Genomic DNA, 22,744 nt, shown 5'->3' on the forward strand with positions numbered 1-22,744 from the left:
GCGTGGGGGACTTCTTCCGCGGGGGTTGGGGGGGGGGGAAGCCAGCCCGCCAATCGGTGGGCCCCGATCGCGGGCCAGACACCATCGGAGCCCCCCACCTCCCCCCACCCCCACAGGCCGCCCCCCGAGCGTTCCCGCAGAGTTCCCGCCGGCAGCGATCAGGGATGAACGGCGCCGGCGGGACTCTGTCATATTGGTGCGGCCACTCGGCCCATCCGGGCCGGAGAATTGGCAGTCCCACTGATTCCAGCGTCCCGCGCCGCAACAAACGGCGGCGATTCTCCGCACCTCAGAGAATTGCACGCCGGCGTCGTGGAGCGGTTGCGCCGATTCTCCGGCCCGGCGCGGGGCTTGGAAAATCGCCTCCCCAAGTCTATGAATTATTTATTGTTACTGAATTTCTTTTGGAACCTAAAAATGGCAAATTAGCTCCTTTTATTGTGCTGTAAAATGTGCCCCAACTTCAAAAATGTACCTTCCACTGCACAGATGTGAATTCTTTCATTTTACACCACCTCTATACTCTTACATGAAAACTTTTGGAAAGTTTAAAAAACACTTTTTTTTCCCCTTTTGGCTCGTCCCATTTGGTGGCTCAGTTGAGACTTATTCAACTGTGTTTTATATACTGCCTGTACAGGGAACAATGAGGGGATAGGAATCCACAGTATTGTCCACTCTCATTCAGCAACGCATTTTTTAAAATGTTGCAAATCCCAGAAAAAAAATAGCTTTTTTTAAAAACAGAATAACTGGGTGCAGCAATATATCAGTGCAGGATTTCAGAATATCCAAATATTGCAGCAATATATCATACTGGGCACAGTAACAAGTTAAATCTGTAAGTCAGCAAATCATAATTCAATTAAACATATTTCTCCATTTCAGTGAAGGTCACAGCAGAAGTGATGCAAAACATCCATAAAATAATCAGCAAATTTTAACACACCAGGGAATAAGAGTTATTTACCATTTTTGAATCTAGATTTTCTGCATCTTGTGGGTGAAAGACTCTCATCAATGCTTCAGTATTGACTATTTTACTGCTTTCTTTAGGCAGTCCACTTGATTGATCACCAGCAGACGAAGCTGAGAGGCTATCATGTTCAAAGAAGGAGCTGTCTTCCTGAGAACTCTTTGGACATGATTCCTGCCAAGAAATAAGAAAAATGTAGCATGGGTCAGGTGGGGTTGCCTGTAAGGTGCAGCCTGTACACTGGGAAGAAATAATGTGTTCGTTGATTCATCACATCTAAGAGCAAAATACTGTGGATGCTGGAAATCATAGAGAAATAGAAAATGTTGGAAACACTCGGAGTTGGGCAGCACGGTAGCACAAGTGGCTAGCACTGCGGCTTCACAGCACCAGGGTCCCAGGTTCAATTCCCCGCTGGGTCACTGTCTGTGCGGAGTTCTCCCCGTGTCTGCGTGGGTTTCCTCCGGGTGCTCCGGTTTCATTCCACAGTCCAAAGATGTGCAGGTTAGGTGGATTGGCCATGCTAAATTGCCCTTAAGTGTCCAAAAAGGTTAGATGGGGTTATTGGGCTACGGGGTAGGATGGAAGTGAGGGCTTAAGTGGATCGGTGCAGACTCGATGGGCTGAATGGCCTCCTTCATAACTGTATGTTCTATGTTCAACATCATTCGTGAAGAATCAGGCAACGTTTCAGATTCATAACCCTTCGCTGAAGCATCCCTTGATGCTCATTGACCCGAAACAATAACTACTTCTCACTCTTTTCCTCTGAGCGGCAACAAATGTTGCGTGTTTCCAGCATTTTCTGCTTCAATCTCATCTCATCATGCTTTATGTTTCAAATCATTCCCTATTAAGTTACACCCCATGCTTCACAAGGGTGACAAAGAGCTTTCCTGAAAGCTAACTAGCAAACGTTAATGAATTTTTAATTGACAAATGAAAATAATGGTCACTTTCTTTTTTTAAATAAATTTAGAGTACTCAATTTTTTTTCTTCCCCCACTTAAGGGGCAATTTAGCGTGTCCAATCCACCTAACCTGCACATCTTTGGGTTGTGGGGTTGAAACCCACGCAGACATGGGGAGAATGTGCAAACTCCACACGGACAGTGACCCAGGGCCAGGATTCGAAACCGGGTCCTCAGCGCCGCAGTCCCAGTGCTAACCACAGTGCCACGAGTCGCCCCATAATGGTTATTTTCAAGTCATTCAGTGGCATCCAACATATTACACAAATAGATTTTCCCCGATTCCTCAGCTGCGGTGTAACAACAATCAGTACCACGGAATTAGCAGCATCTGGGCATCTCAATAGACTTTTTAATGAGACAATAAATACTCCTTACCAACACAAATATCCTGAGGAGACTTGATAGGATGGATAGATATCTCCGCGTGTGGGGTAGACAAAAACAAGGGGCACAGTCTAAAGAAATAACAGGCCTCCCTTTTCGGAAAGCGATGAGGAAGGTTGTTAATAACTGGAATTCGCTTCATCAGTAAGTATTAGAGGCTGGGCCTTTGAATTTATTCAAGGCAGAGTTTAACAGACTGTTCGGCAAAGGAGTCGAGGGTTATGGGTGGCAGACAGGATGGTGGAACTGAGACCGTAACCAGATTAGCCATGATCGTATTGAATGGTGGAACAGGCTGAAAGGGCCAAATGGTCTTCTCCTGCTCCTATGTTCTTATAGTTAGAATGGAAACTGCATGAATACTACATGTAAAGCATGCCTACAGGTATATCAAATTCTTTTGTTCCAATTGAGGGGCAATTTAGCATGACCGATTCACCCACCCTGCACATCTTTTTGGGTTGTGGGGGTGAGACCCACGCAGAAATGGGGAGAATGTGCAAACTCCATGCGGACAGTGACCCAGGGCCATGATTGAACCCGGGACCTCGGCGACGTGAGGTAGCAGTGCTAACACTGCGCCGCCCTAGCATGCTTACAGTAACAGAAATGTTTTAACAAGTACTCTCAATGCAACCGTCAAAGCATTGACTTGCAACTGCATTATTTATCAGCCACTTGGTAGTTGTCCACTTTTCTTACAATGGCACGAGGACATTGAAGGGACACGCTAGTACCATAAATTTGACCTCGTATGAAATGCAAATTTGATTGAATTCTCCGGAGTTTCAATCCAATGAAAACCAGGAATACAATGTTTGAGCATTGCCCTTGACCTAATGGTAGCAATCCCACCCCAGTCTACAGGTCAGCGGTTCAATGCCGGCTCCATAATAAATAATAATAATCACTTATTGTCACAAATAGGCTTCAATGAAGCTACTATGAAAAGCCCCTAGTCGCCACAGTCCGGCACATGTTCAGGGAGGCCAGTACGGGAATTGAACCCGCGCTGCTGCCTTGTTCTGCATTACAAGTCAGCTATTTAGTCCACTGTGCTAAACCAGCCCCAGTTGCTAAACCAGCTCCAGAGACTTGAACGCATAATCCAGTTTGACTAGTCAGTGCACTACTGAGAGAATTCAGCATTTCAGAGTCGCCATCTTTTAAATGGGATATTAAAACAATGAAACGCCTGCTCTCTCAGGCACGGAGGAGATTGCATGTCATTATTCAAAGATAAGCAGTCAATTTCTTCCAGAGTCTAAAACATTAGTTATCACTCATCCAACGTCATAAAAGCATCCTAACAGATCATTTATCTACTTTTTCTTTGCTGCATGCTATTTGTTGCTGGACCTCCTACATTATAACAGTGCCTGGACTTTGGGTGCCCGCAAGTCACGAAAGGCAGTATATTTATTTATTTCCATAGACATAGTGTGATCAAAGGGCAGCACGGTAGCACAAGTGGATAGCGCTGTGGCTTCACAGCACCAGGGTCCCAGGTTCGATTCCCCGCTGGGTCACAGTCTGTGCGGAGTCTGCACGTTCTCCTCGTGTCTGCGTGGGTTTCCTCCGGGTGCTCTGGTTTCCTCCCACAGTCCAAAGACGTGCAGGTTAGGTGGATTGCCCATGCTAAATTGCCCTTGGTGTCCAAAAAGGTTAGGAGGGGTTATTGGGTTACAGAGATAGGGTGAAAGTGAGGGCTTAAGTGGTTGGTGAAGAATCGATGGGCCAAATGGTCTCCTTCTGCACTGTATGTTCTATGGATAACTGAAATTGGTATGTATATTTTGCAGTAATATTAAAGAATTTAGTTTAAGGTATCCAGACTCTGGCTGCAAAAGAGGCAATTAAGGAGGTTTTAAAGTGAGATCATCATTCATTCCAACCATGTATTTGTTTACAAAGAGGCCGAATGGAACTTTGTTATGGTTTCTGGAGATACCCTGGAGAGTAGATCATTTGAGACATTATGCTTAGACTTAAGTAAGCAGGTCAGGGGATAAAGAGGAGTGGGATAAAATGACGTAATTACTATGAGGAGCCAGGTCTGTACTTTGTTATAGGTTTGGCAGTCTGCTACGAGCTTTTAAATTGAGCTGCAGATTTTGCCAAATTCTGTCTGGTTGAGCATGAGTCTGACAAAGATAGAAGGATCTGCTGTTACCTGAATGGGACTCTCTCTCTCCCCCTCTCCAAGCAGTTGTTCCAAGAAATCTCTACCTAAGTGTACAGTAAGTATTCCAGTGTTAGCTAACTTTAATTAGAAGTGGCTTTTAACCTGTAATGGGCTTTGCTTAATTGGAGATAGAGATGGTATGAGTTAGTCGTAAAAAGTGTTTCCTTGTAGTTTAAAAACTATTTAACTGTTAAGTGAAAGGCTATTTTCTGTGATGTAAATGTGATTCAGTGTTAATAATGTTTTTTAAAAAAACATATTATTGAGTCATCGCACCTGGGATGAAGTATCCTTCCCTCAGTTTTACAAACTGAAAAAACGTTGGGGTCTCGCCTAGTTTCTTAACATAAATTGGGGTCTGGTCTGGGATCTTTACAATAGGAAATGCTGTGCAATGTGATTATCACGCATCTTTTGTTTTGATCACTTTACCAGGATATTATCTGTGCTGAAGGCAGGTCTTAAAAAGTAATTTGGTCCTTGCCTTTATGGGCACATGAATGTCTCAAATAAGGCTGTAACCTGCTCACAGGTTGCGGCCAATCTGAAAGCAAGTGCTCAGAGACCAATGAGAGAAGGTCAGGAACATTGTGTACTCGACTGCCGATAATTAAATCAGAAGCTTGCGGTGCAAGATGATAGACAGGCACCAACTACAGTCCCAATATTTCATGATGTGGAGATGCTGGCGTTGGAATGGGCTGGGCACAGTAGAAGAATTACAACACCACGTTAAAGTCCAACAGGTTTGTTTGGAATCACGAGCTTGCGAAGCATACCTCCTTCATCACTCACCTGATGAAGGAGCTACTCTCCGAAAGCTAGTGATTCCAAATAAACCTGTTGGACTTTAACCTGGTGTTGTAAGACTTCTTATTGTGCCCAATATTTCATAACAGATGTTCTGGAACTCAAGGCAATCTACACCACCAAATTTCAGGACCACTTCCGTAAATAGTACACATTATGATCTCTCAAAATATTATTACCTCTTCAATTCCTAAAGCGTGTTGTGTACTTGTGCCACAGTTCAGTTTCCCTTGCAGTTTCTTCACAAGGCCATCGCTGTCCTTTATTTCCGTGAAGCGGAAGGTTATTTTACATCTAGTACTGAAGGAGATGTGTTTGCCTGAACTGTCCGGCGTGTCCATGCCAATGACCTGTCAGAGAACCCACATCAATTTGATATCCACATTTTCAGAGACTATAATGAGCTTGGCGTATGGAAAGGGCAGGGAGAAAGAGTCAAAACATCAAAAACACTCCAACTGCATTGAGAGATGTTATATAATGAAGATTCATAATTGAAACATGGAGCAAACAGTTCTATAATACTTATATATAAATGTGACCTGGGCTATAAAGATTTTTTAAGCCTCAGTGCATAACATAAAATTACTGCATATGCAACAACTGCCAAAACACTAGCCAATCAGCCATGATTAGCTAACTTCTTTAAGTTTGCACCAGTGCCTTTATGAAAACAGGATACTATTCTTATGCAAGAATGTATAACCCTAATTACAGTAAAACTGGAGCAGTGTGAAAGCAAAGACCCCTTGAGCATAAAATGGATAATGGAACTTTGCCAGTAGCAATACTGGTATAAATTGGAATGTGAAAAGCTCACAGCCGGGTCAGTTGATTTTAGAACAACATCCCTCTGGAGTAAATGTTTAAGCAATATAGAAGTGGGACAAGGGGACCTGGCCATTTTATAATTTCCAACCCTTACACCACCCATCAAACCTCCCATTTCCAAAAAATACGTTAAAGTCCAACGGTCTATTTGAAATTACATCAGGTGATGAAGGTGCAGTGCTCCAAAAGCTTGTGATTTCAAATAAAGACTTCAACCTGGTGTTGTGAGACTTCCATGCCCAGAAAAACGTGAGCAGTGAAAATGTTGTGGTGCTCTCACCCTCTGAATACTTCTCCTTTGCATCGAAGCAAGTGCCCAGCTCTCTGGCACTTCCTTTTAAAAGAGAGCAACGGAAAAATGTTGCAACCCGAACCTACAATGCAGGTTAATAATAATAAGCTTCCTTGATGTGAATATAGGGCGATAAGAATGTCTCACCTTTTCACTATATTACCCAGAAAAAATATCCCTTAAGATGGATTTATAACTGGGTTTTAGCCTTAATAACAGTTATAAAATATCAAAGAAAAAATGACAATTTTTTTCCCCCCCTAATACCTTTTGCCATTAAATGTTAAATAATTTCTTATCTATTAAACATTACCTCCCGCAATGGAATGATAACATTGCAGTGACTCCCATCTTGGCTACTGAAGCAGATGTAATTATCTGAAATGAACATTTTCCCAAATGCGTGGGCATGCCAAAAAGGGATCCAAAGAAAGCAGTCCAGTGTTTCATCCAGACTTTCTTCCCTGGGAAGTCTGAAGAGTGCTGTGAAATATTCAGTCCTCGCTCCATTCTCCAGACCTCTGAAGAAAAACAAAAGGAATGATCTCCAAGTAACACGGAGAAAAAACTTTTTTTTTTTTCAGTCATTCGGAAAAAATGAATTCACATTGAACACCCAAAACAAAATGCCTTCGACAAACGATCTTAGGCTGTGCACTGAAATATCTCATTGCCCAATTTATCAATCAACTGTATACAGCATCCGCTATGCACTGCTGGGAATACTTCAGACACAAAACAAAAAGCATGATCCATTTCAATATATTTTAAACTAGAAAATATACATGGATATTAGACGTTGTTTAATGCATTATCCGCATTAAGAAAACTGAACTATTTTTGTTTATTCACAAATATGAATTCCCCTATCCTGGAGCGGGTGTGGGACAAGGATATCATTGCCCTGTGTTTGTCCATTAAATTTCCTCAAATTTATGTCACCTGATCAGTACATCTTACAATTCCTGTTCTAAATAGATTCAGATTCCTTTTTCTACTGATTCACCTGATCAGAACCCTTGATCAGAACCCCAAACAAAAGCAGTAAAGCATTCCAATTTAATTTTGGTGCTGAGGCTTGCTGCACTATTTTTATTTGATGCCATTAACATCACTGCATTCATATGCCAAGTTAAACAGTAGATTCCCCACAAATGCATGAAGCTCACTCTGCATAAAGCTGCGTACCAGTGAAGAGATTGTTTTTTTTAAAGTGAGAACATTTTGAAATCTCATACCTCCCTGATTTTAAAATGGATTGGACATCACCTAACTCAAAACAAGATTCAAATTCCATGCTGGTACAACCCCAGGATTTGGGCCCAGCAACAGTGAAGAAATGACAATAGAGTTCAGAGTCATGATGCTATATGGCTTGGAGGTGAACCTGTAGGCAGCATGCGCCTGTAATTCTTGTCCTTCTAACTGGTAGAGGTCGTATGTTTGTAAGGTGCTATGAAAGGCGCTTGGAAAGTTGCAGCAGTGTCCCTTATAGATGATACACTGCTGCCCCTGCTATGTGCCAGTGATGGAGGGGATGGCAATAAAACTGGGATCTTTTGTCCTGGGTGATGGTAAGATTCTAGAGTGTTCTTGGAAATGCACTCATCCAGGCAAGTGGCGAGTATTTCATCAAACTCCTGACTTGTGCCATGTCGATGGTGGACAGGCTTTGGGGAGGGAGATGAGTTACTTGTTGCAGAATTCCCAGCCTCTGACCTACTTGTGTTGCCACAGTATTGATATGACTGGTAACCCTCAGGATGCTGACGATGGGAGATCCAATGATGGACATGCCATTGAACATCAGAGGTAGTTGAATAGATTCTTATTGGGAGATGGTCATTGTCTAGTAATGACCATTTTGGGCCTCTCTAATGTCACTGTACATCTACCTGCGAGGAGGCACACATGACTGGCTTAAGCAACACCTATTTCTATTTCTCAATCCTTTGCAAGGAAGCCTCCTGTTTTCCATTTGGCATCTTCCTGCTACCTCAGTTAGCACAGAGCAGATTGGTGAATCACAGGTATTGTGATATTCTTAAGATCCCTAAGTGACATTCTTGACAGAAAGCATGAAACAAATAATTCACAGGGAATGTCATATAGCTTTCAAGTGCTCAGGATCATCAGGACCAACAACTAGGTTTAACTAGGCCAGTAATGAATGATCAGAATGATGGTGGGCAGTGATGGGGGGTGAGGTAAGGATTGAAGAACTGGGCTAAATCTACCTGAAAAAGTGAAGGAAAAAATCCTTTACACCAAATCATGGGTCATCACCACATATTTATGGATTTTATAACTCCATTGCTCATGAGACAAGGCATTAAAAATGTTGGTTTAATACTCAGCCGTCTTACTTCGGGAGCCACCAATTGAATGCCAAGGGCATTCATGTGAAGGAAAACAATCACAGTCCTCATCTTTAAACATACTTTGCACTCCTAATTTCTTCATTTGCAAATAAAGCATTTACAGAGGTATAAGCATTTTAGAACCTACAATTTATGAGGTTTCTCATCATGAATTTCATACCTCGAGGCAAATTTAATGGCCTGGAGCCAAACATTTCTCATACTTACACCACACCAGAATGCAGCATTTGGCCATTACCTTTTTGTTATTTGTAAAGGGTCACTGAGTGATAAATCAGTCTCAAATGCTTCCTTGTCGAATAATCTCTTTACAGCATAATCTGCAAGCTGCTCCATCAACAGAAAGGTTTCATTCAAATGCATGAACATTGAAAAATAATGGTCTTCTCCATGACTGCAAATGTGTATACTCTCAGACAGGATGACGCTCATAGTCTTCTCAAGTTTTGACATCTCATCCCAGGAAATTATTATTTTAACTAGAAGTTAAACAAAATTTGGAAAATCAATACAACGATATAGGAAGTAATTATTGTGCCCTCTCTCTATATTAGCAAAAAAAATAATTCTGTTGACTATATTAGGTACATTAAATAATTGCATCTCAACAGCACCAGGCACAGATAAGCAGCAAGATTGGGGGAAATATTTAACAGTTTTGAGATCTAGAAATGTATTGCTCCAAGAGCATTATGCTCCACATATAGATTATAGTGAGCTTTAACAGGGGAAGGAATGAAGTTGATATTTGAGTGACTACTGTCATTGGCAAACATCCGAGCAGAAGTCTCTGCACCCACCTTCCCAACAGGGAACGATGCGATTGACTCAGCAATTTTCAAAGTGTGTGCCAAGGATCCCGCGTAAGCACTGCAGGCACTAACTTGCAAATTCAATGTGACAATTGTCCAGAAGGAAAATAATATTAACATTAGTAAGCCGTAAACCTTACTGAAAAATACAAAACTCTTGACAACAAATATTTGAAAACTTTGTGGATCCCAGTTTAATAAAAGGATGTTACTTATAAAATCCCGAGGTCTAACTTTGACTTTAGATGGTCATGTAAAACAGGTGGTGTTGTAGACGTTTGCAATTGGAAACAGAAGCAACATTTCAAAGTAGTAGTTTTGGAACTGGGGCATTGGTGATTCTGTTTGCTGCTTTGAAAGGAAATAGGTTACTTGGAAACTGAAAGAATTTGGATTTCATCAAGTTACTTCCTCCTCACTCAAACCATTTTAGGGATCGGCCATTTAAGGAGCCTCTCAATTAATGCTGGTCCCACCACTCAAGTGACAACACAGTCTTGCCCAAACCATCTCTGTAACCCCCCCCCCCCACGCTCCTCCACATCCTTTGTTTCACTGACTCTGGCCCTTTCTGTGATGTGCCATGCCACACTTTGGCACACAAAGGACAGCAGAGCTTTAAATCGCCTCGGTTACATTGCGTGGAGTTCCTACTCTGAAATTCAGCCCACTTCTCCCAGCTTCTTTAACATGCTTTCTCAAAAGCCAGGTTTTCACTCACCTAATCTTTCTCTCCATGCATCAGTGTCCAGTTTCCTTACATGCCTGGTTTCCTTATGTGTTCTTTAACACTAAGGCCTCTTTAGAAATTCATGCTGTTAGAGGGAAACATGAAATATACGCAGACAAATGGACATTGAAATGAAATTTAAAATGAAAATCGCTTGTCACAAGTAGGCTTCAAAAGAAGTTACTGCCCCTAGTCGCCACATTCCGGCACCTGTTCGGGGAGGCTGGTACAGGACATTGGAGAAGAACGGGGTGATGGGCAAGCTATACTTAACGTTGAGCTGAAGTTTCTGTAGGGTGGCACTTAACACACTGCAGAGGTTGTGTATGGAAGTCACATCAAGTTAAGAGTTTCAAGTTTAAGTATGAAGGCAATAATGATGTGGGGGTGGGGATGATATAAGATTAAAAGTTAAGGCAGGGCTGAAAAGAGCATTGTAGCTATGCACCTGCTTCTGAGCAAGCAGCCAGGAAAAAGTTAAACACAACAGCAATTATATTATACCGGACAATGACGGCAACTGGAGTAATCACAGAGAACAAAAACATGCAGCATAGTCTCCTCAATTAGATCAATTCAACCCAATTCAGTATCCAGAAAAGAATGTGCATTTATCTAGCACTTGACATCTGGACTATTTGCTCAAGTCCAAAATGGGGTTTGAATCCAGAACCTTCTGTCCCTGGTGCAAAACTGAGACTCACATTGAAAAGAAAAATGACTTGCTTGTGAGACAATGGGTGCACACTCTGCTGATTTCTAATGCGCCCAACCCCGAGTAGTTAGAACAATGCTGCCGATTTATTTCTGGTTTTCTCTGCTTTAAGGGATATTGTAGATGTTTGCAATGGTGAAGTTTGGAAACAGAAGCAGAGAACTTTCAAAGGAATAGGTTTAGGACTGGGGCATTGGTGGTTCCGTTTGCTGCTTTGAAAGGAAAAAAGTTATTTTTTTTTAAAGTTTAAGGAAAATGAAAGAATTTGGAATTCAACAAAAGTTACTTTTTTTTCCTCCAGCTCAAACCATTGTAGGTTTTGGTCACTCAATTGATGCTAGTCACACCGATTTTGCCTGGTTCAGGCATCACTCATAAGAATATAAGAACTAGGAGCAGGAGTAGACAATCTGGCCCCTCGAGCTTGATCCGCCATTCAATAAGATCATGGCTCATCTTTTTATGGACTCAGCTCCACTTATCCGCTCACTCCCCGTAACCTTTTATTCCTTTACTGTTCAAAAATCTATCTATTTTTGCCTTAAAACCATTCAACGAGGTAGCCTCAACTGCTTCACTGGGCAGGGAATTCCACAGATTCATGACCCTCTGGGTGAAGAAGTTCCTCCTCAACTCAGTCCTAAATCTGCTCCCCCTTAATTTGAGGCTATGCCCCCTAATTCTAGTTTCACACGCCAGTGGAAACAACCTCCCGGCTTCCATCCTACCTATTCTATTCATAATTTTATATGTTATATAAGATCCCCCCTCATTCTTCTAAATTCCAATGAGCATATTCCCAGTATACTCAGTCTCTCCTCACAAGCTAATCCTCTCAACTCTGGATCAACCTCTGCACCCCCTCCAGTGCCAGTACATCCTTTCTCAAGTAAGGAGAGCAAAACTGTACACAGTACTCCAGGTATGGCCTCACCAGCACCCTATACAGCTGCAACATAACCTCCCTGCTTTTAAACTCCATCCCTCCAGCAATGAAGGACAAAATTCCAAATGCCTTCTTAATTACTTGCTGTACCTGCAAACCAACCTTTTGCGATTCATGCACAAGGACACCCAGGTCACTTTGCACAGCAGCATGCTGCAATTTTTTACCATTTAAATAATAGTCCATATTGCTGTTATTCCTACCACAGTGGATGATCTCACATTTGCCAACAGTGAACTCCATCTGCCAGACCCTTGCCCACTCACTTAAACCATCTATATTCCTCTGCAGACTGTGTGTGCTCAGCACACTTGGCTGCACCACTCATCTTAGTGTCATCTGCGAACTTTGACACATTACACTTGGTTCCCAACTCCAGATCATCTATGTAAATTGTAAACAATTGCGGACCCTGAGGCACACTACTAGCCACAGATCGCCAACCAGTAAAACACCCATTTATCCCCACTCTTTGTTTTCTATCAGTTAACCAACCCTCTAACCATGCTAATACATTATCTGTAACGCCACACACATTTATCTTATGCAGCAGCCTTCAGTGTGGCACCTTGTCGAATGCCTTCTGGAAATCCAGATACACCACATCCACCCGTCCTTGTGCTCATAATGTCCTCAAAGAATTCCACTAAATTAATCAAACATGACCTGCCTTTCATGAACCCATGCTGCATCTGCCCAACAGGACAATTTCTATCCAGATGTCTCGCTATTTCTTCCTTAATGATAAGAAGCATTTTCCCCAGTACAGAAGTTAAGCTAACCAGCTTATAGTTACACGCCTTTTGTCTGCCTCCTTTTAAAAAAAAAAATTTAAGAGTACCCAATTATTTTTTTTTCCAACTAAGGGGCAATTGAGAGTGCCAATCCATTTTACCTGCACATCTTTGTGTTGTGGGGGTGAAACCCCACAGACATGGGGAGAATGTGCAAACTCCACACGGACAGTGACCCAGGGCGGGGATTCAAACCCGGATCCTCAGCGCCGCAGCCCCAGTGCTAACCACTGCATCATATGCCGCCCCCTCCTTTTTTAACAGTGGCTTCACATTTGCTGTTTTCCACTCTGCCGGAACTGCCCCAGAGTCGAGCGAATTTTGGTAAATTACCATGTGCGTATTTGCTATTTCCCCCACCATCTCTTTTAGTACCTTGGGATGCATTCCATCAGGGCCAGGAGACTTGTCTACCTTTATCCCCATTAGCTTGCCCAACACTACCTCCTTAGTCATAATGATCGATTATAGGTCCTCAGCTGCTCTAGCCTCCTTGCCATGTTATTGGCATGTTATTTGTGCCTTCCACTGGGAAGATCGACACGAAACACCTGCTCAATACCTCAGCCATTTCCTCATTTCCCATTATTAAATCCCCCTTCTCATCCTCTGAAGGACCAATGTTGACTTTTGCTACTCTTTTTCGTTTTATATATTTGTAGAAACGTTTGCTATCTTTTTTTATATTCTGAGCTAGTTTACTCTCACAATCTATCTTACTTTTCTTTATAGCTTTTTCCGTGGCTCTCTGTTGACCTTTAAAGATTTCCCAATCCTCTAGTTTCCCACTCATCTTTGCCACTTTGTATGCATTTTCTTTCAATTTGATACCCTCCTTTATTCCCTTAGACATCCATGGCTGATTATCCTTTATCCTACAGTCCTTCCTTTTCACTGGTATATATTTTTTCTGAGCACTGTGAAAGATCCCTTTGAATGTCTTCCACTGTTCCTCAATTGCCCCACCACAAAGTCTTTGCTCCAGATGAACAACGAAACACAGAGGCATTCACTTCTAATCCCATACCAGGAAGCTACTTTCTAACATGGCAAGGGGTTTTAGAGATTTCCTACAATAGCAACAAAAGCAGAAAATACTGGACAATCGCAGCAGGTCTGACAGCATCTACGGAGAGAGAAGGGAGCTAATGTTTCCAGTCTGGATGCCTCACCAAAAAGGAATGAACACCAATCCTGCAGAAACTATCTAAAGAGCATCAGTAATCTCAACCACAGATGATTATCCTCGGCGAGGCCAAGCCCAGCAGAGTTACACTAACTCCTTATAAAGGTCCATCTTTTGACAACACAACTCAATTTTTGTTACTGTCTCCATTATCTTGTTAATAGATGGTCTCTTTCTCTCTCCCCACTGAAAAACTGTTACATAATACACATTGCTTAGAACAATGATATATCATGACTTCTAACAGAAAGAGCATGGTTTACAGACATCTCAATGTGCATCTGCAGGCAGCAAAGTTTCTGGCTTCTGTATATTGTTACGACCCCAGACAAGATCTCAACAGTGGCTCGGATACTGGACTGAAACCCCAATATTTTAGTTTATTTTAAGACTGTGCGGAAAGAATGATCTTGTTCTAGGACTGATTGCAAGAAAAAAATAGGACTTTGGTATTTCTAAAACAATACTATATTATGAATGCACACAAAACAGCTTCTAAATACCCCTGAACATAACTAAACAATTTTCCATTAAACAACGAGAAACACACAGCTCCTAATCCAACTTAAAATTAGCAGGGCACAGAGTGATACTTGCTTTATAAAACAGATTTTGGCTCCGGGTATAACCCTTCAGACTCTGGCTGAATGCCTTCAAATAGCTGCTTCAACCCGGTTGTTTCAGCCTCTTCCTGGTCTTCTCTGCTTTAAAATATTATTACTGTTTTGTTAAACTATCCTACTTGGAATTAATTGTGGACTCGGAGTCAGGCAGATCAGAACTCAGCTCGTCGCCCTCTCAGAGCTTCTGCAAACTCACGGCCTCTCTGGAGCTCCGCCCAGCAATGACTTCATCTCCTCAAGATGAAAAACACAATCATCTCTACAGGCTGCAAAAGCACATCAACTCCCCAGGGACCTCCCTGGCAAACACACATTTATCTGGTAAATTTCACCTGCTATTTACTAGAAGCAAACCAAAATCCTTTTCAAAAATATGACAACCGCAGCCAAACATACTATATATCCAGGCTTTTAACTCTTAACTTGTCCCAATATTTAGAAGGCAATATTCCCCAAATCCTCCAATCGTCACAATACTCAATAAGTGCTGAGTCACAAGCCAGCTTATTACTCAGTATTCCAATATCCCAAAGAATATGCCAGTGTATATAATTTTTTTTAAAACTAAAAGTGGAGCAAAAATGTTTTAGAATCAAATGGAAAAACTTTATGGCAAATTACCCAAGTACACCAGAGCTCTTGCATTGATTACAATAACCACTTTGTTGTAACTGGCTGGTTCATAATTATGTCTTACGCTACAAAAAAAACTTGTTTTAGAATGTAAAAATATGCGACATTAAGGGCATTTAATAATATACATTGAAGAACACTGGTACTTTGAAACCCACAATCTCTACCACCTAGAAGACTAGGAAACACCACCATTGCAATATGCACACACCTTCCTGACTTATATCACCATTGATCCAACATCACTGGGTCAAAGACCTGAAACCTCCTCCCTAACAACACTGTGGGAGTACCTTCACCACATGGACTTCTCTGGTTCATAGCAGTGACACACCACCAAATTGTCATGGGCAATTAAAAGTAGGCAACAAATGCTGGCCTTGCCATTGACACAGGCTTGCATGAACAAGTTTTTTTTTTTAAAAATGCACTCAGCAAATTAATCCGTGTCAGGCAATTGAGAGCAGCTGCACCAGTGACAATAATATCTCCAGCTAGGGCAACAAGATGGAGGCAATTTTTGTTTACCTCAAACCAAGACATTTTCTTTTAAGTGTGCAGTGACCAGAGCAGTAAGTACACTGGAATAGGTGGAAAACTGACTCCAAATTGGGCCCTGGCACATCACATACTTCATAAGCATGTTTACTAGACATGGTGACCACAGGAGTTGCGACACATACACTAATAGATTAGATTTGAAATACAATATGTTGCAGAAATGTCTATGGACCTGACAATCAGTCATGAAGTGAATATACATCACAGACTCTCACCTTCTTTGCCTAGGAAAAAGGAATAGAAGCTGAGGAAGTTGGTGCTGAGATACACCCAACCTTGGCACGGCACCCGTCCACTCCAGTAACTGCATGAATAATAGGTCACCAGTTTCTCTTGCTCAGGCAGCCCAAACCACTTATCAAATTTCAGCAGGGCCTCACGAAATTTCTCAGGGTCATCTTCCTCCTTTATTGATGCACTTTGAGACTCTTCCGCTATTAGACCCTTAAAATAGAAATAATGGAGAAATCTTTAAGTACAATGTATGATTAACAATGTGTATACTTCATACCTCCTAAAATACCTTTTTCAGAAGATTATGCGATCATAAGAAATGGCTGATCTGTCTGTGGTCAACATTCCATCCAGTTCCCCTAACTATATTTTTCATATTTCATTATTTTACATTGCAGAAATAATCCAATCGATAAATGTGAGATTTCATATAATTCATTTAAAAAATAATTCAGACAAGTCTGTTAGAGGAGAAACGTAAATCCCATTCTAAAATAAGCTGTGTTTTTGCAAAAGGAACTGCGCAGTAATATTCTTTTAACTCACTGGACAGTTGCTGAATAACTATAATTGTTTTCCCCTCCACTCAAGCAACTACAACAATGAGATTTCATGGGTGAAAAATGCTATAAAATGTCATCAGGAGAATTTTTTAGGAACAAACGTCGGAAGGATTGCATGCAAAATTGATCAGCACTGCTACAAAGTTGGCTATGGGGCAGGAAACAGAAACTTGGGGTGAATAGCTAAATTTTCAGACACGAGGGAAGTTCAAAAGGAGCTCCTGAAATACTAACGCCTGTGCTATTTATGACATAGTGACTTGGATGTATAAAACACAATTTCAAAATATGCAGACGATGCAAAACTTTCAAGTGCCGCAAATACGGAGGCGAGTGCCGCAAATACGGAGGCGAGTGCCGCAAATACGGAGGCAGACAGGAAACACACTTCAAGCAGACAAGCTTGGAGAATGGGGGGGGGGGGGGGCATGATAGATGAAATTCAATGCAAATAAATGTGAGGTGATGGATTTCGATGGGGATAATTAGCAGAGACAAATTGGTACAGTTTTAAAGAGAGTGCAAGAACAGAAGGAGCTGAGCGTGCTGTTGCACAAATCTTTGAAGGTGACAGGGCTGATTAACAGAACACTGGAGATCCTGGGCTTTACAAATAGAGGCCTCTGGGGTGTTCAATTCTAGACACCATACTTCAGGAAGGATGTGAAGGCTTTAGGGAGGTAACAGAATCATAGAATTTACAGTGCAGAAGGAGGCCATTCGGCCCATCGAGTCTGCAGCTTCCCTTATAAAGAGCACCCTGCTGAAGCCCACGCCTCCACCCCATCCCAGTAACCCCACCTAACCTTTTTGGACACCAAGGGCAATTTATCAGGGGCAATCCACCTAACCTGCACATCTTCGGACTGTGGGAGGAAACCGGAGCACCCGGCAGAAACCCATGCAGACACGGGACAGTGACCCAAGCCGGAAACGGAACCTGGGACCCTGGAGCTTTGAAGCAACTGTGCTAACTACTGTGCTACCATGCTGCCCTTGAGATTGATTTACCAGAATGGTTCCAGGGATGAGGAATCACAATTACATGCACAGACTAGAGAAGCTGGTATAAAGACAGAAAATGCTGGAAAAACTCAACAGGTTTGGCAGCATCTGTACAGAGAGAAACAGAGTTAACATTTCAAGTCTATGAGACTCTTCAGAGTTAGAGAAGCGGCTGTTGTTCTCCTTAGAACAAAGCATGTCAAGAGGGCATTTGATAAATGTATATGTTCTCTATGAATACATGAAACTGGCCTAAATCCAAACATCTAACCCTGATCAGGCAAAATAAAAATTCACACTTACCTTCCTCCAATTTTTCTAGGTAATCTGTTAGAGGATCCCTTGAAGGAAACAGCAGAGCGAAAATGTACACAATCTGCACCCCCTTTTTATGGCACTAGCTGCCTTACTCTGATACATAAAGAGTTTAAATGCCCCAAAGATTCTTTGAAAAGGAGGTGGTAAGTGTGTCGGGTAGGTAAGGGGGTAGTGAGGCAACAGGATAGGGTGGTGAGGTGGAGTCAAGAATGGGGGATAAAGGGGACAGTGTGAATCATGGGGGGGGGGGGGGGGGGGGAGAAAGAGGGGGGGCAGTTCTGTACTTACCCAGGTGTTAGATAGGATTTCAAATTGGTTTAATATTTCCTGAGTAATTATGCAGGTAAGCAAGACAACACTGTCTGCAGTCTCTGACTCTATAATGCAGAGTTGAGGCTTTTTCGGAGGGTGCCAGAGAAATGGGCTATTGCCCATTGGAAGTTCAAATGGGGAGTCAGTACATTGGGACTTTTGAGGGGTCCCACAGCACTTCTTGGGGGGATAGTCCGGTCTCCAGCTAGTCCAGAAGACCAGAGCATACAGATTTTAGAAAAGAACATGAGGAAAACCTACACAATCAGTGATTATCAGTTGGAATGCAGTGTCTGAAAGGGTGGCAGATGCAAATTTAGCAGCAGGGAACAGGTTAAGTACTTGAAGAAAAAATGCAGAGATATGGGAAAGCTGGAGTGGCACCAACCAAATTGCTCTTTCAAAAGGCCGATGCAGCCTCAAGTGGATGCATTCTGTACTGTGCTATTCTGAAGTACAGTACAGAAAGTTCAACTTACTCACCAAGCAGCGTTGTTCAAAAATGATTCCAGATGTTGAATAATGCATTGAACTGATGTACGGTGACATTTACATGCTTTTTAACCGGCACAATACAATGAGATTTTTCCACTATCGGTGATCTTGGGCAGAAGTTTCCACCCACCCCGCAACGTGTTTTGTGGCAGTGGAGGAGGCCCCGCAATTGGCTGACAGTGGGATCTCCCAGTCCTACTGCTGTCAATGGGTTTTTGCACTGTTTGCACCCTCCACCACCAGGGGTCACCATCAGCGGGACTGGAAGATCCCACCATCAGGGACAACTGGAAATTTTCAGTCAATGACTTTGTCAGCCCTGTTAAGACAGATGGCCTATAAAACTGAAACTAACCCGAGCAGAACCCCGAGGAAAGCAACAGGAACGAAAACTGCTTGCATTCTTACCCGTATTTTTCCCTGAACAAAGCTAGTGATATCTTCGTTACTATCAAATACAGAAAGTATTGCCATCACATTCTGTTCCAGCCATTCCCAGTGCTTATTTATTTCTTCACTGTTGGCTCCTGGTTTGGAAATAAAATAAAACTTCAATCATAAATCTTCAAAATACCATGATTGGCGAATTGTAGCCACCCTAAGCAACCAAAACCAAAGTAGAATAATTTCAACGCATTTTAGCAATTATAATAATAATAATCTTTATTGTCACAAGTCGGCTTACACTAACACTGCAATGAAGTTACTGTGAAAAGCCCCGAGTCGCCACATTCCAGCGCCTGTTCGGGTACGCGGAGGGAGAATTCAGAACGTCCAAATTACATAACAGCACGTCTTTCGGGACTTGTGGGAGGAAACCGGAGCACCCGGAGAAAACCCGCGCAGACACAGGGAGGACGTGCAGACTCCGCACAGACAGTGACCCAAGCCATAATGTTCCTTATACAGTTTTAAACAGCCAAGGGCAGACATTGACTAACATAGGACTTATTCCCCATTTCAGGCCGTCTCACTTGGGATATGGACAGCTGCCAAAATGGAGAGCAACTAACCATCCATAAACTGCTGAGCAACTAGACCAAGGAAAGTAGACTTGGCTGTTTCTGTTGCTTTATTCAGTCTTTTATTTAATACTATTACCCGTAGTCGCAATTCCCATGTAGAAGACATTTCAACTGCTCATTTTAAGTGCTGTTGGGTTAAAATGCAGTTTCTAGTTAAATCAGTATGTTTTCTTTACATAAATAAATACAAACATGAGCCAAAGACCCCTCCCTTCACCCCCAATCACTCAGAGGAACAATAATATCAATAGAAAATCAACAGTTTTGGTCTTGAACATATGGTGCAGGAATGACATAAAGCACAATACAAACAACACAGCGTCAAGTTAATCTTTGAGCTCTCAGGTGGACTTAGACCAGATAATATTAATATTAACAGGCTGTTCAAGGAGGCCTCACAAAACATTCATGGATAACTAGTGCATACGTTAGAGGCTCCATTGAGATAAACAGTTTGATGCGAGGTCAAAGATATTGTGCTCACTGTTGAAGGCGTAATTTTCATGTTATTCAATAAGGCCTATTTAGCTACTAAACCTTTCTTTTCAAATATCTAGTATCTGTGCCCTTTCCAACCTTTGTCTTTTCTCTTCCACTCACTGCTCCTAAGGTGCCTCTCAGCATGCAAGGAGTGCCACTAAAGTTTGAGTAAATGTAATGGTTTAGCATTCATTGAATGCCGAGAACAAGTGGTTATGTTCTGCCTGCAGTATAAGCAGTTTAAAAAAAAACAAACAAGCAATATCACATAGCTGGCTGCACAACAGGGCTGTCATGTTTACTTAACTCCTGGGCACCAAAATGCTAAAGGCTTGAGCCTATACACTCGAGAGTTTAGAAGCGCAAGTGAAACAGATAGAATTGCTGAGGAACTCGGTAGAATAGGTGCCAGGAGGATGTTTCCCGGGACTGGGAAGTCCAAAGTAGGGGTCACAGCTTTAGAAGGGAAGATTAGGACTATGATAAGTAGAAAGTTGTACACTGAAAGGGTTGTGAATCTTTGGAATAATTTTTACCCCAGGAATCTGGGGGCGCCCAGTCAATTAGTTCATTCAATAGTATTTTGGGGCATTAAAGGAATCTGGGGGTAGTGTGACCAAGTGCAGTTAAGGTTGATGATCAACCATGTGTCATTAAATGGCTGCGCAGACTTGAACGGTTAAATGGTCTGCAAGTAAATTGTGCTAAACTACATTACTAAAATTGTTGCATCAATAAATCTCAGAGAATTTGAGTAGAAAGAATAAAAAAGATAAAGATAAAGCAACACTTAGATATAGGTCCTTAGTGTCCATCCAAAGGTAATAAATGCACTACACTTAAAATTATCACCGCATCAAGAAAGATTGGTGCAGTGGAACAGTTGAGTCACACTATCAGCAGTCGGAGATTCCACCTGATAACACAAAGGCTGAAGCACATTCTCCTGTGGCCAGCATATTAAACAAGCAAATCCGAATAATACTATAATACACCTGTGCTTTCCGTAGCTGTGAAATGTACACACAGTACACAAATATTGAACTTTAACCAGGATATAGTGCTGTGAAAATACAGATAGCAACAAACCAGCTCAAGTCTTTGCACTGAGCTGTATAATTTGCCTGCACATATAGCGGTGGTTGTTTTGTAAACCCAGTATGACAGAATCGCATGCTCTAAAAATATCAAACAGGATTACACCCTAGTCCCACACATGCAGGATCTGGTATACTTTTTTTTAAATAAACATTTTATTGAGGTATTTTTTGGTATTTTGACAACACAATAAACAATGTTCATGAAACTATAAACATAGTGCAAAAAGCCAATTCCCTCCCTCACATGTCCCACCTTTATTAACCTCCTACACTAAGCTAAACTAAGCCCTACCCTCTTCTGCTGACGATTAATTTTCCACGAAGAAGTCGACGAACGGTTGCCACCTCCGGGCGAACCCTAACAGTGACCCTCGCAAGGTGAACTTGATTTTCTCCAGAGAAAACTAGCCATATCCGAGAGACAGGTCTCCGACTTCGGGGCTTTGACTCCCTCCAAGCTAATAGTATCCGCCTGCGGGCTACCAGGGAAGCAAAGGCCAGAACATCTGCCTCTTCTCCTCCTGGATTCCCGGGTCTTCCAACACCCCGAAAATCGCCACCTCTGGACTCAGCACCATCCTTGTTTTTAACACCGTGGACATGACAGCTGCAAACCGCTGCCAAAATCCCCAAAGCTTCAGCCATGCCCAGAGCATGTGAACATGGTTTGCTGGTCCTCCCGCACATTTTGCGCACCCGTCTTCCACCTCAAAGAATCTGCTCATCCGGGCCACTGTCATGTGAGCTCGGTGAACGACCTTAGATTTTATCAGGCTGAGCCTGGCACATGTTGCGGATGCGTTGACTCTACTCAACATGTCCGCCCATAGATCATCCTCTATTTCTCCTCCCAGCTCCTACTCCCACTTACGTTTCAGCTCCGCAATCTGCGTCTCCTCTGACCCCATAAGTTCCTTGCAAATGTCCGAGACGCTCCCCACCCTCTGGAATCTACCCTGTCCTGAATGCCCCTTAACGGTAGGATTGGGAAGGTTGACACCTATTTACGTAGGAAGTCCCGCACTTGCAGATACCTGAATTCATTTCCCCTCGCCAACCCAAACTTCTCCTCCAGCGCCCTCGTACTCGGAAAGCTCCCCTCTGTAAACATAGCCCCCATCCTCTCAATCCCTGCTCTCCGCCATATCCGGAACCCCCCATCCATACTTCCCGGGGCAAACCGGTGATTATTACAGATTGGGGACCAGACCGATGCTCCCTCTGCTCCCACATGTCTCCTCCATTGCCCGCAGACTCTCAGGTCCGCCACCACCACGGGGCTGGTGGAGTACTATGCCAGCGGGAACGGCATAAGCGCAATTACCAACGCCCCCAAACTGGTGCCCTTGCATGAAGCTGCCTCCATACGCTCCCATGCC

General features: G+C 42.6%; 1 protein-coding gene across 2 annotated transcripts in view; it reads right to left on the reverse strand.

Annotated features, from left to right (window-relative positions):
* tbc1d8b (TBC1 domain family member 8B) overlaps positions 1–22,744 on the reverse strand; it is a 74,542-nt gene that overhangs the window by 37,627 nt on the left and 14,171 nt on the right. For both annotated transcript variants that reach the window (XM_072505889.1, XM_072505890.1), the window contains 6 exons: positions 19,169–19,287; positions 16,049–16,277; positions 9,072–9,312; positions 6,766–6,973; positions 5,509–5,679; positions 971–1,150 (listed from right to left, as the gene is read on the reverse strand). In XM_072505889.1, coding sequence (XP_072361990.1) covers positions 971–1,150; positions 5,509–5,679; positions 6,766–6,973; positions 9,072–9,312; positions 16,049–16,277; positions 19,169–19,287 — 1,148 coding nt within the window. The remainder of the gene's footprint in view (positions 1–970; positions 1,151–5,508; positions 5,680–6,765; positions 6,974–9,071; positions 9,313–16,048; positions 16,278–19,168; positions 19,288–22,744) is intronic.

The sequence above is a fragment of the Scyliorhinus torazame genome, chromosome 5 (genome assembly GCF_047496885.1).
Source record: "Scyliorhinus torazame isolate Kashiwa2021f chromosome 5, sScyTor2.1, whole genome shotgun sequence".
NCBI lineage: Eukaryota > Metazoa > Chordata > Chondrichthyes > Carcharhiniformes > Scyliorhinidae > Scyliorhinus > Scyliorhinus torazame.